Source organism: Notolabrus celidotus, chromosome 22 (genome assembly GCF_009762535.1).
Source record: "Notolabrus celidotus isolate fNotCel1 chromosome 22, fNotCel1.pri, whole genome shotgun sequence".
NCBI lineage: Eukaryota > Metazoa > Chordata > Actinopteri > Labriformes > Labridae > Notolabrus > Notolabrus celidotus.
This window is the reverse complement of record NC_048293.1, coordinates 17,704,687-17,723,746: the sequence shown is the minus strand read 5'-3', so window position 1 is coordinate 17,723,746 and position 19,060 is coordinate 17,704,687. Positions and strand designations below refer to the sequence as shown.

The following is a 19,060-nucleotide window of genomic DNA, read 5'->3' as shown; positions in this document are numbered from 1 at the left end:
GGTGGAACTGTAAGGCAGGTTTGTGTGGGCTGTTGTTAAACATCTCCTCTCAAAGTTAACCTTTGACCATCACATTATCTCAAATGTGTTGAAGTTTTATCCAGGCAAGTCTTCTCTTTTTATCTATAGTTGTGAGAAGTTGTAAACTAACAGAACATACATTTGTTGAAGAGAGTCATTCTGCAGCAGCAAGGGTTTGTCAGATTCCCTTGCTTCACAAAAGGCATCTGTACGACACTTGTGTGCATGTTATCTTGTTGTAGCTTATCCATCTCCAGCCAAGTAAAATGTTATATAAGGTGTTATAAAGTAGGGCATGGGTTTTCTCAATAGCAGTGACTTCAGTGGATGTTTCCTCTCCCTCTTCTGATTTGAGTGTGTGCTAGATTTGGAGAATGATGTCAAGGTGTGTCTGCAGCCCTATCATCTTTCTTTCGTTACCTGTGCTGTGTGAGGGCTGTGTTTATCCTGAAAACACAAACAGTGTTAGTGGGGAAGAATGGGGGAAAAAAAACATTTAAGCACTAGAAGGCACATTGACAACACACCTGACCTACTGGTGCTTTGAAGCATTTTCACTTTTCTTTTTTAAAAAAGAGGACTGGTGCCTCACAAAGTGACCTGGTTGAGCCAGTACAGATTACCACAGTAATCCACAAAACATTTTTAATCTCTTCATAAAGCTCCTAGTGACGCCCCCTTCCACCCTCCGTGCCTCCATCCATGCATCCTGCATATCCCCCTTCTTCTCTCGGTGTCAGACTGAAGGCTGTTTAATAGAAAAGGTGGTAGAAGAAAAGGAAAAGTGTGAAGATCTGGTGCCTGTGACAGAAACCGAGAAGATCGAGTCTGATGATGAGTGGGTGTTATTCAAGACAACAAAAACAACAACAAACACCAGTATGTTTAAATGGAAATGAGCCACACAGTAAAAATGGGTGTAACGTTTCATTCTTTAAACTCGTCCCCTGCTTCTTATTTTACTGACCTCGCCTACCGCATAACAAAAGTTATCTTCAAGAGGAAGAAAAAAGGTGGAAGTAAGGCAAACTTTTTTTTGCATGTGTGGCTCTGTTTACATAATAAGCTGTTTTATAAAAGGCGTTTTGTCCTTTAGGGATTCACAGCTCTGAAAGGAAGGGTGTGTTATTTGCAAACTGTCTCTGGACCTTCTGTTGTGCCGGATTATAAACGAACCATGAGGCAGAAAGCAGACTATCAGATATAAAGGTTTTGCACTTTTGAATTCCTTCCATGCACTTTGACTTTTCAGTTTACAGGTAGATCAGGGCTTCTAAGATGTAAGGAGGTGAAATCAAAGGTAGATGTTTCACCTTTACATGTGATACAGACTGACCAGGTTTCCTCCCCCTCATCGTGTGGCGTGCAGCTGACACTTTGAGTGTTTCAGTGTGGAGTCGGCCCTGTCTTGTACAGCTGGACTTGAGGGCTTTTTTCTTGTCAGAGCCACTTGAGTTTTTTTTTTTTTTTCTACATTTAGCCCAATTAGCTTACGCACAAATTTCGAGGCCTCTTACTGACTCAGATGTACTTGATTTGGAAAAAGTGATGCCCTTGAGAACCGCCAGCTTGAGGGTCGTTGGATAATATGAAAATATTGTCACTTAGTCCCGTCAAGGCAAGGTTATTACAATTCGAGGACGAGTGTGATGAGATTACACCGAGCTGCACGCACTGTTTGCTGTGTTTTTTTCACCAACACGATACAGTTCACAGCTGCAGTGGAAAGAGTGTGAATATTTAAAAGCTGTGGAAAGTATCAGTTTGAAATCTATTAAAATGTAAAGAAGGGATTGGCATTGATTTTAAGGAACAGGCGGCGTAGTTTAACGTCCCAAACAGGTAAAACTGCTTCACCTGGCTAGCCTGCATTAACTGTTTCTGTCTGTCCCTTTCAATGAGAATGTTAATCTGTCTACTCTAAAGGTTTGATGTGGTTTGAATGTTTCTTGTAGACACATCCCTGACTAATTTGAACTGTCATGCTATTTAAATATTAAGAGTTCAAACAGCTGTGTGTAAACATTGTAATACTATACAGTTATGTAGTGGCCACATCTGTGTCACATCAACTAACAAACCTCAGCGCAGAGATGGTCCTAACCGACTTGGTGCCCTAGGCAAGATTTTAAGTGGTGCCCCTTGTATTATAACCAACTCCAGCAATCGCATCATATATACACTGAAAGACAACTGACATCCAGCTTTATGTTTTACAGGTTACTTTTGTTTTAAAATAAAAATGACCTCTAAAAAAACATTAATAAAATGGTAATAACACAGATATTTAGCAGGAAAATAATAATACAATTTCAAAATGCATAATTTAATAGTAGTAGAATTTATTCAGTCATTATATAACAATCATTTTCACAGTGCAGACACTTTGAACAACAGTAAGAAGTAAAATGCTTATTTAAGCCTAGCCTGCATTTTCTATCTAATTAAGCTAACAGCTTCCAAAGTGTAAGGAAAACGACAACAACTAAACAAAAACAGGTAAATCACGAACACTTAAAGACTTCAAAAACTGATTTGCATACCATTATTTTTAAAACCAAAAGTGAATCACAAGCTTTTAAATGTTTACTGTCGTCATTCCGCAATTTAATCCAAAATTAAATGAGATAAAACACTATTGTTTCTCCTATTGTCTTCAAGTTTTCTTCCTCACATTTAGCGGTGCCCCCTATGGAAGGCCAGCGACCCTAGCATTTGCCTATACTGCCTATGCCATGGGCCGGCCCTTCCTTAGGGACTTGTTTTTCGTTACACCTCCATGTTCCAGTAAGTCCTGACCCTGTTCCCCCTCTCCAGTGGGCCCTCTTCTCCTTCATCTCATTCAATCTGCTCGCTGCGTAACAATATAGGAGTGCAGATGATCTCCATATCTGAGATGGGACCAAACTGAAGGCCCCATTCACACCACATGAAACACGCCAGCTGCAGTATTAAATATCCACATTGTTGTGAAGCAGTGAATGGCTGCACGGCTGTTACCATGGGGCTGTAACCTCAAAAACAACTGGGACAGACATCCCAGAGTTAGACCGCCTCCGTCCTTGTCATAAAAATTCCCACAACTCAGAGATGTGTTGTTTCTGTCATTTAAGCTTGGTTTTATGTTGCGTCTCTTCGCCAGACATCAAGCTGCATGAGCGAGTTCCCACATGTCTTCCTTCTGTTGTATGTGTTGTTGTTTTTAGTTTTCAGTTTATCTAAATTGAGAAGGTGTGAACATGCAAAGGACACGTTGTGTGGTTTGACAGGTTTCGAGAGAGAAAATCCTCTTCTCTAAAACGAGAGGAAGTCATCTCAAATTAAAACATATGCACAAATGGTGGCTTGTGTAAATACTGCTGTGCACTGTCAGATACAGGACAGCAGACCTGTCCAGGTTCCTCTTGTGTACGGTTTTGTTTCAACAAGTCATAGTGATCTGTTTTTTTTTAATTAATGTGCGATTTGTATTTGTGTGCTGTTTATGAAAAGTAGTGTTTGCGAGCGCTGAGCGGGGGGTTTGTTTTCTGTATTGCTGAATAACTCTGCTTCATTGATGCTGTGTTACATCTGGAACACATGAACACTACCAGGCAAACGTTTGGACACACCTTCTCATTCATTATTTATTTTAATCATTTTCAACATTGTAGATTAATACTGAAGACATCAAAACTATGAAATAATCTGGTTTTGCCATAATATGGATTACAACAGTAGTCAAATAGGGCTATCCGTTGTGTACTAACCCTACCTCTGAACACAACTGATGGTCTCAAACACATTAAGAAGGCAAGTCATTCTACAAATGAACTCTTGACAAGACTCTTGTTAATTAGAAACCATTCCAGGAGACCACTTCATGAAGCAGACTGAGAGAATACCAAGAGTGTGCAAAGCTGTCATGAAGGAAAAAGGGGGCTACTTTACAGAATCTAAAATATAAAACATATTCTGCTTTGTTTAACACTTTTTTGTTCATTAAATAATTCCCTATATGTTCTTTCATAGTTTTGATGTCTTCAGTATTAATCTACAGTGTCAAATAATTAAAATAAATACCCTTGAATGAGAAGGTGTCTCCAAACTTTTGACTGGTAGTGTACATCCCGTCTTACAGATTTTAAGTCCTTTGATAGATGATCATTGTTTCATTTCATACTGTTAATGGCCTTTTTCTTTTTCATTTCCAGGAAAAGAGGAATAGAAGTTGTTCAGGTAAGTCAACAACATTTTTTTTCTACTTCTGTTTGTTGTGGTAAGCAGGGAAACCTTTTATTTAAATCCCTGTTGAGACGATTATGTCCTCTGATTTGATGCCAGGAGGACAAGTCAAAAAACAAACCACTGAACAGAGCTGTGTTTTCCATATTTCTACTTTAAGCCACCGTGCTTGTCACCTCCCACACACCTGATGCAGTTGCCCCACAGACTTTCTATTTACAGTGCATAAGCATAATCAGTTGCTGTCTTCCGGATTAGGCCACGCTCATTGTTAAGCCGTGATGCAACTCATCCAAGCACAGTGTTTCAACACCTGGCCTTCCTTCTGCGGCGCGTCAGAGCAATCTAATTGGGGCAGTGGCTACTCATTCTGTGATAGTGAGTGGTTGAAACATTCATAGCTCGGTGTAAGCAAGAGAAGTGTTTTTGAAACATAAAACTGCTCAAATGTGAGCTCTTTAAAGGCCAGTGATTCACGTCACTTCTCCGTATTTTGTGTAACGTGGGTGAAGACATGATGGTCTCTGTAGTAATTACTTAGCTCAGGTGAAGGACGAGTTCTATTCAAGCAAGTACACGCCCTAGGAGCATAAATGCTGCTGCTGTTAATGGATATTGCACAGTACATTACATTGAGTGAGTAAACACAGCACATACAGGAGCATAGAAACCATTGTCACTAAGTCCTGATTGCTCTGTGCTGAAAAGTGCTTGTCAGTTTAAGTGCTCTATGCAATTGAAGGGGAAATCATGCTGCCTTTTCTCTCTTTTTCTCTCTCACTCCATTTTTTTCATGTCTTGTCTTCTTGGGGGTCCTTTTTCCCCTCATCGCTTTGAGGTTATTTTTCCTCGCACTGTGCTGACGATATAAGCACACCCAGAAAGAGCCTTGTCCTGGGAATAGTCCCAAAGTAAGCAGGGCTTTGTTTCCCACTCTGCATTCAGCCCCTCCTGGGAGACTGCACATCATCACAGACCCTCAGCTAAGAGTTACCAAGGAAGGGAGTGTGGCTTTTCCTATTCCTCTCTCTTTTTAAGGACTTACCTGTTAACTATTACATTTTATTTTCCTCCAGCACATCAGCACAAGCTCTTTTTTTTTTCCATCTGGGCTACCATAGTCATAGCTCTGTGAGCTCAGATACTAGCAGTGAACTGACACCGGAGACTCGGCTGCCTGAGATGCACCCAATACCAGTCAGTGCCTGTACTGTCATGGCTGCATTAGTGAAGTGGAGATAATGGTAGCCATTGTAATGCTTTGGCCTTGATATAAATGTCTGTGTACAAAACTGTCTTCTCCCATTACACCATTGAATCCAAAGACCAGCAGCCCTCAGGCTTTTATTTTCAATTAATGATGCAATTTCTAGAGCTAGATTGTGCACATGAAACCTGATAATGCTGTATATATTGGGGATGCACAATATTGGATTTTCTTGCTGATATGCCGATATTTTTACAACTCATTTAGCCGATAACCGATACCGATATTTTTTTTCCGCACACCTAATTGCAGAGATCATCAGTTCTTGTCTGTATTGGAATTAGCGTACAGTGTTATGCTGATACTCTTATCACATTTCTGATGTAATATTAATTTCTTGTGCAAAATAAGAAAATTACTTAATACTTAAAACTGCATATTTATTTATGGCGATTGCTTTCAAACAAAATTCATACAAAAAGATACATCCTACATAAAACTTGGATGATGCTCTCCCTGAGACAATCATAACAATCCTCCACAACCAGGGCAAATTTGGCCAATTTCACATTTGACATAGTAAGTAAACCTAACCTCTGTTCACAGAGAACATGTGAAAAGTGCAACTGTTCAGCAATTAAACCCAAATTAAATAAAATGGTTTACTCTTTGACAGTAAATGTGCCTAAATTAGTCAGCAACATGTACCTTACAGACTGCTGCTTATATTAAAATTTAACTTGAAACACGAGCCCAACATGGGTGCAGCAGCCCATTATTTTATTGGTTAATTATATCGCCGTGTTGGCCGATATCTGGTAGTTCATTTTAAAGCTGATACCGATAACGTGCCGATAATATTGTGCATCCTTAGTACGTCTTCTGTATGCTCTGTTCTTAAAGTCCAGGGATTATCTTACCTTATATTAAGATCTGTCTAACTAAAGCTTTAGACAAGTGTTCAATCTGAGACACTTAATTAAATGAGTTAAAGCATTAAACTTGATAAAGGGGATTAATGTTTTGTTAAAGACAGTAAAAGCAGCAGTGATAGACGGAGACACATTTAGCCCTAAAGCTTGTCTGGCACTACTGTGGCTTCAAAATAGAAGTTGTTTCATTGAAGATAAACTGCCCTGCTCCGGTGTATTTTTTTTTGTATTCATTTGGGTTTTTGAAGCTTTGATGTGGGTGGATGGAGTCTCTGAAAAGTGAATAGAAAGTATATTTAACCTCCTGTAGAAGGCTGGAACAACATCGCTGTAGATTTGTCTTTTCACCTAACCTTGTCTCTGTGGTCTGACGGAGTTGTTGATCCAGATGATAACAACTCAACTTGGACGCCCAAGGAATAATAAATCTTGGGCTTTTAATAGCAGAATAAACCAACAGTTAATGTTGTATACACCCTTATTATACGCTGATTCCCTTGTTTGGATTTATGTATAAACTACATATTGGTTGAAATAACAGCTCTGTACCAGCAGTGCAAAGGTTCATTTCTCTGCCACTCTTTTGGTAGTCGATCAAAAGTCCAGAGAAATTACAAATCCTCCCTGATGTGAGCTTTTCACATTATTTGCTGTGTATTACATTTGCTGCTGTCATATTAGTAATAACATCTATTGGGACTGGATTGTTTGTGGGAAAGGGATTTTGTGGCGTCTCTCACTAACGTGTGAGTTTGCAGCTTTTAGTCCAGAAAGAGGGCGAGTAAAGTGAGAAGTAGAGTCAGAATGTCATGCACAGAATCCTCCTTCTTCTCTTCCTTGTAGAGATATATGATATTTGCCACATTCCCCCAGAGGGCTGGCAGTGTTGATGACGTCAGCCTGTGTGAACACATCTTTGCTAAATCTAGCAGCCCCAGGGACTTAATTTTATATTTCCATCTCTAGTGTGGGAAAACCAACTACATGCACACCCATATGGCCTAACAGGGCAGAAAAAGAACAGAGGGTTTATTTGTGTGCGCCTTTGGAGTACAACATCATCCCTCTTTTGCTCCTTTGTCAAGTAACCCATTATCAAACTCGCCTTGTCTCTACTTTTCACCCCTCCATTCATCCTTCCCTCCTCTTTGCGACTTCCACCAGCTCATCAATACTGACCCCTCAGCCCTGAGCTCATCCTGCCGCTGCTCCGTACATTAGCCTGTCTGTATAACAGAGCTGATGAGATTAACTCGCCGGGCTCGGCCTTGAGAGAGCCGACACCGGCTCTCACAGAAAGAACCCATCACGGCAAATGGTCACCGCTTGAGTGGGCTCTCCTGTGAAAGTTATTGAATTACTGTTTGTATTATACGGTGAGTGCTGATGAATTTCAAATAAATATCCAGCCTGCTGCTATATCTCACTTATACAAAGGATTTATGGAGGTTGATGAAGCAGATATTGTTTTAAGAGGGGATTCATTTGTCCTCCAGTGTAGGATGATGCAAATAAGGCTGACTGGTAGCCTTTATTTGCATTTAGCATAAAGTGAAATAAATGTTTTCCCCCCATGATACAGCTTAAGATATGTAGACGGATATCAGTGGGTGCCCTTGACTAGAGCTGGACGATATCGTAAAGATGTTATCCCAATAACATTTTTCATATTAGTCGATATTGATAATTATCACGATGAATATAAAATCCTTATTTCATTTACATTTAAAGGCAGATTTTTGAGAGTTGAAGAAATCCGACTTGTTAGCTTGTATCTGGATTTAGTTCTCTGATAAGCTTCTTGAATCCCTCATTTTAGACGTTGTGTAAGACGAGATTAAGTTTTTAGATTCTTATTTTCCTCAGGTTGAAGTCATTTACATAATTTGATTTACATTTGCAACAAAGAAATATCACTTTGTTTGCTCTGTATCAGTTTATAGAGTATTGTTGTGAGTAGTGTACTCCCTTTTAAGGTTACTGTGGAATACGGGCGTTTAAACATGTATACATTTTTTCTCAAACATTTGTTGTTTTTATGTTGAGAAAAATTATATCATGATAATTACCGTTACTGAATTATCGCCCAGCCCTACCCTTGTCACTGCATAAAATGAATAACATATTTAGTTTGCTGCTCTCTGGACCTTCTGTTGTGCCGGATTATTAACAAACCACGAGGCAGAAAGCAGATTTATCAGATATAAAGGTTTAGAACTTTTGAATTCCATCCATGCACTTTGATTCTCTGTTTTACAGGAGCAAATTATTAACAAAGACCCAGCATCAAGACAGGGTAAGATCCAGTCCCATCTTACAGACAGGACTCAGTCTTTGCAGCATTTAGCAAGTTACAGCGGCAAGGACAAACTTCCTTTAATAGGCAGAAACCTCCAGCAGGACCAGACTCATGTTAGACAGCCATCTGCTGAGACCGAGTTGGGGTTGGAAAAAGGGATAGAAGGAGATGAAGAGAGAGAGAGATTAGATGGATAGTAGTAGTTGTAGCAGCTGGAGTCTGGCACGTCCTTTGCAGCGACTCAGAGGAACCTACGAGAGAAGCGAGCTCAGGTACTCCAGAAAGATCTCCAAATAGAAAACCATTTGAACGTCTCCATATGACAGAATGAAGTAGATAATTATTAATCCATTGTAGACTCTACAATTGAGTCATGCCAACAAAGCACAGATGTGTGTTCTCAGCACATTACACTATCTTTGATTCATTAAAAACTAATCCAGTTGCATTACAGAAATGTGTGGGCTGTGGATGTGTCAGGAGTTCAGGGTGGAGACGATGTGTAAAGAAATATTCATCAGTTTGACTAAGATGAACTCTCAGTGACTCCTTTATCCCCCTAATATTATTAGACATCCTCAATAAATCTGCTTTATGTCTAAAGCCTGTACCTCCCTTTTGAAAAGCTAGTTTTTCATCCCCCAAAATTTGTCCAGAAAGGCCTTTAGAAATGTTCCCAAGCTACCTGCCAAGTCCTTTTAGTCCCACGCATATATCAAAGGTTATCCTGATGCTAAGCTTGTTTTTTAGTCACTGATAAAAGCCAAATGGCAGTTGCCTCATTAGCTTCCTCTGCACCATGCAATCAGCATTGAGGACTGGAGGGAGGCTGAGGAGACGACCATTAGCCTAATGAGCTCCCAGTTTGAGCCTTCGTATTGTTTTTCTTTCCCTTAGCGGAGAATCATCTTCATGTTGAGTCCTGTACTTCATGTGAGGCGTGGCCAACACCCACACTTTGTCTCAGACACACACGTTTCTTTTACACTAGGCTGTCAAGAGCTACACGACGAACAATATAAATCATTCATCACTTGTCTGTCTGCTCTCTGCACACAGTCTCTCTCCAGGCGAGTCTGACAACAAAGCGAGAGCTCAGCGAGGTTAGATCCAGCTGAGGGGAACTAGAGAGAGACATTTAAAGGATAAAGCCTCTGCAGACATAGAGATGAAAAACAACCAAAACATGAAATAAATAAACAGAAGTGCACACAGTTTGTGCTCACTAAACTTTTACGCAATTATGTTGCAAGCTGAAGTACAAATATGAGCGCAGTCCCTGTTGTTCGCTCGAAATCTCTGTTTTTAGAGTTCCCTTGGGTAAAGCTGGGACCTACTGTGGTGCTACATCAAAGCTGGAAATACATCGGCCCTGACCATCCACTCCCTCCAGGTTCCTGTGTGTTTTCTGTGCTGTCCATCACCATCACGGCCCTCTGCTAGAACTCAACCCCAGAGGGACTCACAAAGACGTCAGCCCACATTTCTGCTTTTAGCATTTAGTGGGACGTCAGTGACTTTACTGCTGGGTTTTTTGGATCAACTCTAAAGCAGGGTTATTCTGTCGACGCACAGGGAGATTCATCCTCTGTGATGTGCCTTCACTGACGGGTGTTGACCCCCCGTGATGTAGAGTCCAGTTTTTGTGGAGGGGCCAGGCTGTGGAGGGGCCCTATGTGTTGTGTAAGCAAGAGATTAACGACGAATTCCCTTTCACACAGCTCTGTCAAACTGACACTGCTCGCTCCACAGAAAACAAGAGTGACCGCTTTTGGTTTTTACCCACCTTATACCGACCTCAAGCCACTGCGGGAAACTGCAGCCTGGCTCATAAACCACAGGTTTACAGGTGACAACTCAGTTTATGAATGTTGACTTGTAACACTGTAATTGAGGTCATGGCAGCAACATTTACGTGTTTTATGCATGTGACATATGCTCCTATTTCTGTGTGTGTCACATGATTCTTGATGAACCAGCTGGGCCTCTGACTCATCAAAACCAATTCAGCTTGTTTTTAAAGCCTGGGCTTCTTTTTGTAAGATGATGTAATCACACTGGCTGGATTTGTAATATTTATTGAGTAAGCCACAACAACTGAATATCTGAAGGAAGCTATTAAGTAACCCTGAATATCTGATTGTGACAGTGCATCATAAACTGTTTTTATGTGTAGAAAAAAAAGGTACATCACTGTCCTCTGCAGCTACTCTACTGCACAAGGGATAATATATAGTCGACGGGTGGTTATGCAAATGGGAAACATGACAGAGTGAGCAAGACCCTAGCACAAAGGCAAGGACCTGAAGGGACTCTCCGGACTCGGTAGAGAGGAGGAGATGAAATACACGGCCGATGAGCAGGGATCCGGGAAGTGCTATAAATGCGGGAAATACAATGCTGCCGAGCGGACGAATCAAAGGGCTTGCGGTCCGCTCATAGACTGTATAAAATATGGACGTAGTATCCATGACGTCACCCATCTGTTCCTGAGCACTGTTTTGAAGCCAATCGTCGGCGGCAGCCATATTGGAAATGCGGAACTCCAACCAGGCATAGTGTGAGGTAAAGAGGCAGGGTTTGAGCCTCCTAGCCAACAGCTTTGTGTTCCTGTCCGGGAGTCAAGTCAGTCATGTTCTTATTTGGGCAAAAACTCATTATCTTATTATCTTCTGAACTGTCGCATGCTGAGAAATTAGCTACGTAGAGCCCAGCTGTTTTTTGAACCAGGCTGTAAACATGTTAAATAATACTGTAAATATCGTCTTTCTTAAATTGGTTTCTATGAGGTTTCCTGTGTTTCTGCAGCCAGCCTCAAGCGGATTCTTGATGAATTGCAGTTTATAACACCTCGTATGGGCTTCATACTTTGAGACCGGAGGTTGCCGCTTCGATTCTAAGCGTAGTTACATTTTGTAGGAGGTGCACGTCAGCTACATGCGTACGCCGTCGTTTTGATGCAGAAGTATAAATCAGCCTTAAAGGTCTTGCCTCAGTGTTTACCAATGTAGCATACTTATAAAAACTAGCATTTTTGCCACAGTGTCAACAGGCAGAGGAGAAAAGTGACTCCTTTTCGTTCCTTATTGTTTTGATAAGATGTTCTTGATCAGGTTGTCCCTAGCGCCATTTTATTAAGTATTTACCACTGTTGTTATGATGTTTTGACCAAACAGAGTCAAGTATTTAACAGAGACGGGTCATGAGTAAGAAAGCTAGGTAGTAAAATTATATAATGCTGTGTAAAGTTTAACAGAGGGTTTCACTTTTGTTGCCAGGTGACCTCATTTAGCCGCTCTAAAACACACTTAGGTGATTTGAAACACTTTTAGCAAAGATGCCACAGTACAGTCTCAGCCTCATCACCCTGTATACAGTACATTCTTGCAGCTGGTGTTGGCGTGTTTCTTTGGAGTTGAAGGGCGTGTTTCTACAGGCAGGAGCAGCAGAGTATAGGGGAGAATGAGATCCAGCAGCGTTAAGATTGGCAGAGAAAGAAATGCCGTGTTGATGTAACATAATGAGCTCTTTAGGGGATACAGCTGGTCTTGAACACTACAGGGTGTGTTGGCATTTCTTTGCATGTTGGCACACTCCCAGTCAGCGCAGAAAACTCATATTTCACGCTGCGAGATAAGAACAATGAACATACTTCTGTTATAACCCTCAACGTTTTGTTCTTGAGGAGCATAAATCATCTGAGATATAACAGATTTACTACTTTGTGCAATCGACTTTTCATGGCAAGCCCAAAGGTAAGCTAATCAGTCATCTATCCATCACACCTCGCACAATCATTAACCAGGAAATGTTACCTCTGACTACGACCAACCCTGAACTAACTGAAACTCTATACAGTGTTACAGTGACTGCATTGATGTGTCTGTACAACACAGCGGGGTCCTGCCCTGCTCTGGCATATTTGCACAGGTGTTGCTGATTTGTCTTTTGTCCGTAATGATCAGGTGATTTCCATTCGCTGATTAGCTCGGGAGTTACTGTTTTACTGCTTTATGCTTTATGCTGCAACCAACACAATCAACCCTTTCTGAAACAGTCTTCTGAATGCAGTGTTGTCCTGTTTGCTTTGTTTTCGCTGAATCTTTCCATTAAAGTCTCATATTTTCAACTCACAATGCACTGCTAAATGATCTGTCATAGCGAACAACACTGCTGCTCTTGTGTTACTCAAGAAAACACACAGCTCGAGGTCAAGCTAAGGATTTCTGGTGATTAGTTTATCTTAGAATATACTTTGACTCCTCTGGCCTTTTCCGGTAATTATTATGCCTAGCTACTTACTGAAGGCTGCTTTATCTCTCTCTGTGACCGTCTGTTCTCCTTTCACACAACCTTGCCTCCGAACTTCAGAAGGTCCTTGGTTATATAGCAACAAGAAAAGTAAACACACAAATGTAAATCAGCTCTGTGTTAGCAAAAAATAAAAACACGAAGCACTGTCAGATAAAGCAAAGGTCATATGATCATGTGATTAGAGATAGGGCTGCACGAAATGTTCTTATTAATGCATTGTAAGCATTCACAATAAAGACATAGCAAGCATGAATTTATCACTGTCACTCAGATGTAGAGACAATGTTAGAAAAAAGGCTTTGACCCTATATGGAAGACTGTACTGACACATGGCTCAATTTAGTCACATCATGAGACTTGATTAGATGTTGTGCTGTTAAAGCTCCTGTGAGGAGTTTTTTACCTGGTTGTGAAACTAATGACCAAGTCTTTTAATGACAAAGGTCAACAAGAAAACAACAAGTTTAAAAATGTCATTGTGATGTGATCACTTTTAATGTCTGTAATCTCCGACAGGAGCGGCTGCAAATGTGATGATTACAACACTGACTTCCTGTTTTTTATATTTTCCACAGCAATTATTCCCAATGTGTAATATATTTGATTCTTGATTGAAAGCAGGGTGATTTATTTATTTTTATCAGAAAACACTACTAACACACGTGCAGGACAAGATCAGCATGGAGATAAGCTGATGGTATTGTCCACAGAGGGCACCAAAATCTACACTGATCGAAAGTTCGTCACATTAGCTTTAACCTTAATTTTTTTTGCCAAAAACTGAGGCTAAATAGCAAATTTGAAAAATATATTTATTGTTTGTTTGTTTTAAATCGTTTAAAATTGGGGCGCTGGTGGCCTAGTGGTCTAAGTGTCCCACATACAGAGGCTATAGTCCTCGTCGCAGAGGTCGCAGGTTCGATTCCAGCTTCAGCCATTCACTGCATGTCTTCCCCCACTCTCCACTCCCCACATTTCCTGTCTCTCCTTGGCTGTCCCATCAAATAAAGGCAAAAGGGCCCCAAAATATAACTTAAAAAAAACAAAAACAATTTAAATGATATAGACACGGCACAGTTTTAGATTAGTGGTTATTACATTTTTTAAGTTACATTTTTAGGGCTTATAAGTCTTTACTGTGAGGGAGGATAGGACAGAGAACAGAGTAGTAGAACCAGGAGAGAGCGGGGGGATAAAATGCAGAGAGGGGGAGCAGGAATCAAACCCGAGCCGCCTGCTGAATTGGAGTGCAAACTAACCATTAAGCCAAATCGACGCCCAGCTTAGAGGTTTAGTCCCGGGTCAATATACCCTGTGGCCTCTCTCCCAGGTTCCTGCTCTATCCACTGTCCTATCCCTTCTAAATAAAGGTCTAAAAGCCTCCAAAACAGATTGATAAATACAATTATCTCAACACTAAATTTGGGGCTTTGAAATAAGTTTCCATCGACTGCCACCAAAGGAAAAGTATCCAGTTGGTTACTTTTCTCAGCTGAAAGACACCCTCGGGTCAGCAGAGAACCAGAACAGCTGATTCTGATACCTTTGTACCCTCTGTGATCGTTTCCATCTGTACCCACCATTCAACATCTGACTGAAGCAATTCTCTCTGGTGGAGAATCTGATAGAGCAGACGGAAACTTTTGCTGCTTTCAGCATCGTGACTTTTACATCACACTAGAACCACTTCTAAACCCAAAACTTGACAACCGTGTGCGTTTGAGACTTTGATGCCGCTGGACCGGCCCTCATGATCCATCAAGTGAATAACCAGAGCAGATTGATTAAGTCTGATCGCTTGGAGTGGTTACACAAAACAAAAAGTGCGTTATGTATGAGTTGATCCTGTTATCAACCGGGTTGAACAGAGCTTTGGGTGGTGGATTGATCCACACATCTCTCTTCATCAGTCCTTGAAAAATGAATTTGAATAGAGTTAAGATTTAAGTGAGCATCAAACACTATTCTCTTATGACACAGATTTGTGCTCATACCTTTAGTGAATTCAACTGGACTCTACGTTATCTCTTGTAGTGTTGCAGTGTTTGTGCGTGCAGGCAAGTCCTGACCTACTTAAGTGTTATCAAATATCAAACTTACTTTTGATATACTTGTGAACTACTTGGCCCTCTGCACTCAGTGTTTCTGCTGCAGCAAACTTCACATGAATTATAATATGTTGTTTTTTTCACTCAGAGGTTGTCGAATATGTTCAGTAGGACTAGAAGCCTGGCCAGAAAGAGAGGGATTGTCGCCGGTAGTGAAAGAGATGACATCAGAAATAAATCCTGATGTTGTAATTCAAACTGAATACAACATAACCTCTAACTGCACCAAGGTTACGGCTATAAATACGACGGTTAGGAGCCAGTCTCGGTTTGGATAACTTCTTCAATAAGATTGATGTAGCACTGCTGATGTATGAGAGCAGGAAGCAAAACAAGAAAATAATTTGAAGCTGGGAGACACCCATGGCTGTTTGGAAATATGGAAAAACATATACAGTCTCTAGATTTCTCCTCGGAGTTGGAGGATTGATATGTGCAATTTTAACTTACTCTTCATTATTTATTTTATTTAATACTATTTATTCTATTTTATCATTATTTTTCTTATGTATTTATTATCATTATTATTTGATTTTATCTATTTATTTGTATATTTATGTATTTTTTTGTTATTATTATTATTATTTTTTGTAGTTGTTGAATGGCCTTGTAATGGGTGGATGGGGAAGAGAGTTAACATTCAGATGTGACTTTATTCTATAATTTTATACCTTATGTTGTCACACTGTCAGTCTAAAATGTTTAAAATCTATATTTGACAAAAAAAAAAAAAAAAAGAAGAAATATGGAGAAACATCTTATTGCTAAGGTCAGCTATTTCTGCAACATAACCTTTGACCCTTGTCTGTTCTTCTCTCCTCAGCTGGACCTCAGCCAGCCTCTGGAGGAGCAGGGACCCCTGGACGTCATCATCCACAAATTGACTGACCTTATCCTGGAGGCGGACCAGAATGACTCCCAGGCTGTGCTGCTGGTGCAAAGAGTACAGGTACGCCCCTTTGTCTGCTCTGGAGTATTGTTACAATAAATACAATAACAGAGTCCACAAATGTGGGGCAAATGAAATGGATCCTTTCCACTTTTTGAAACACAAACCCCTCGCAACACAGTCTACAGACATTCTGTAAGCAGAGGAATAAATTAGATTTACCTATCATTAGTTCCTTTCCATGTTTGACTGTCGCTCAATTTGCTAGTTATGTTCCAAACTTTGATTCCGAGCATTTCAGACTATTTGTGAAAATGTCTTAAACCTGTTCAGACAACATCATTGTTTATGCAACGTCTCATGTAATATCATTAGAGAAAAATATAAACATAGAGCTTTTGAAAGTGTATTCTGCAGCACAGTCCCTTTACTGTGAGCATTCATTCTTATTATCAGTTTTTGAGTGGCCGAAAGTCTCACACTCAACGAACATGAAGAACATTAGCTGCTCGACCCAAAACGCTGTCACTGAAAAAAATGATTAGCTGTTTTTTCTCTTACACCTTCTTTGATAAAAATCTGAAACAGACAGCAGGTTCTTTCCAAATGTGGAACTGTGAACACACTTCAAAAGATTTCTCCTCTCTCTCTGAATGACTCAGATGAGCTGTGATCACGATCAACATCACGCTATTCTGCCAAAACGCTGCTGACTGCTCAGCTTAGGAAGCAATAACAGGATGTCCGTATAAAGCAAAACCCAGTTACTTGTCACCAATACAATCAACTTATGTGTCCATTTACCCAATGTTTCTTTTCAACCTTTACTAGGTTTTCTTTTGGGCACATTTGAGGTGACCTTTGACCTCAGCGCGTACATTAGCACACCGAGTCGCATCAGGATGAAGCATCGCTGATACAATTAACCGTTAGTCATTTCAGTCGTTTGTCGAGGCGATAAGAAGTGTTCTCTTATCTCTGTTTATACCTTTGTTCGTTTTCTGTTTTCCACTGTTGCTCAGAAGAAGCTCTTTGAAGACGTCACCATGTTGGTGGTGATCACTTTCAATTTTATCTTTGCTAACTTCACAACTTGTTTATTTTTTTATCAAAAAACTCTCAAGAGTAATGGTAATCACAGTAAAAGTTTCTACCATGTCTGCTGTGTTCATATCATCCCTGAGGCTTTGTTGTGTTCAGAGCAACATTAGATAAACCTGAAAATCATAATTCTTTCCCTCCAGGAAGGTTCGAACAAGTCCGAGCCTGTAAATTATCAGCCCAACTTTGTGGCTCAGCCGTGTTTGCACTCCTCAAGCTCTGGCTATTTACCTGAACACCACTGTCATCCGTGATTACATTTTTGTTATGATTTAAGCAGCGGGCTATTTCTATTATAACACAGCTGTGGTCATAAATACTGCTTTGTTTTGGTGGAGGGAAAAGGCCTTCCTCTCTAAATACCTCTCAAATTCAAACAAAGCGTCAGGCTGGGATGCACTGTTGTGATTCAGTGAGCTGAGGTGTGAGCCGTGTGCACAGCAGAGCTCTGATGAATATCAGCTGAATTTCTAGGCTGCATAAATGTAAACCATAGTCTGTATAAAACTTGGATATAGTCTCAGTGACATCACCCATTGGTTTCTGCAGAGGCGTTTTGAAGCCTAATGCTGGCTTAACCGAACTTTTAGATCCAGGAGGAACTAAGCTGGCATATTCCTTCACTTATTAAAACTTCAAAGAGTTAATGCTAATATGCTCGCAGTTTAAAAGTACAATTTGTCCTCGTTTTCACTGGTGCCTGGTTGTAATATGGTATTCCCGTCAGATGTTATAGAGCATCTTAAAGCTGTTTCTAACTACATTAAGTAACAGAAGAAGAAGAATGCTAACTGCATTTAATAACAAAAGAAAGGGGCACTGTTGGCTTAACCCCTCGTCACAGAGGTTGCAGGTTTGATTCCAGCCTCGACCACCTACTGCAGGTCCTTCTCCCCTCTCCACTCCCCACATTTCCTATCTCTCCTCAGCTGTCCTATCAAATAAAGGCAAAACTGTCCCAAAAAAATCCCTTTTAGAAAATTTTAATTAGGAAAATAACAGAAGAAGAATTAAACACAACCTGATTATTGTTAATAGCTGGATTATGAATAATTGCGGAATAGTTGCCAGTGATTATCAAATAGTTTTTTGGCTTGAAATGCCCATCTCTACTTAGCAGTCCTCCAGCCTCTGGGGAAATAAATACAATCAAATACAAATCAGCTTTAACTCGAGTAGATCTATGCAAAAATATTTACTGTAAATGATCAATACTAAACTATTTTATTCTCATAATAAAGAGGATTAGGGCCACTGAAAAAATAAATTAAGGTCAGATTTTTTAAATTATTATTATTCTGAGAAAAAAGCCTGACTTTAATCTCATAATTTTGAATTTTTTCTCAGAATAATAATTTTAAAAAAGTTGACCATGATTATTATTTTTTTAATTTTCAGTGGCCCTAATCCTCCTCCGTACAAAGCCAATGATTTTTTACCCCTAGAAAAAAAAGAGCTACTCAGACCAAAATGAAGTTCCTCATTTAGCAGGCTCTCTTGTGATGGACTGCTTATGATCCTCCAGCTGATGTAATAAATCAGACCCATCTCACATAAGTGCTTAAAAAAAATATGGTTTTGGTTCTTTTAGATTCACAGTCATGGTCTACAACCAGTTTCATAGACCGGTTCCACTGCTGAACCATTTTCAGAAAACCATGAGCAGTTTTCACCTTATGGAACAGATCTGCCTCAACATATACACTGAAAATGTGCAACCGAACACCCACAGTCCTTAACACCTACACTTGTATACTCCTTTCCTCTTCAACATGGCTAGACGGCGCTGATCCCCATCTCAACTTCTGCTCTCGTCTGTTTTAATGCGTTTCTTTTTCAAGAGTCAGAAATCAGGAAGTGACAGCTCTTATCAGAAGAATAACTCTTAAAAATCCTGCTAGACTTGTTTGGATTTATAACACTTTTGGACGCAGCATGCTCGACTTGCATAACAGCTCAACTGGC

At 40.2% G+C, this 19,060-nt stretch overlaps 1 protein-coding gene across 1 annotated transcript in view; it reads left to right on the top strand.

The window, feature by feature from the left end:
• itpk1b (inositol-tetrakisphosphate 1-kinase b) overlaps positions 1 to 19,060 on the top strand; it is a 37,236-nt gene that overhangs the window by 3,078 nt on the left and 15,098 nt on the right. Inside the window, exons 3-4 of the mRNA XM_034675403.1 lie at positions 4,215 to 4,239; positions 15,929 to 16,054. Coding sequence (XP_034531294.1) covers positions 4,215 to 4,239; positions 15,929 to 16,054 — 151 coding nt within the window. The remainder of the gene's footprint in view (positions 1 to 4,214; positions 4,240 to 15,928; positions 16,055 to 19,060) is intronic.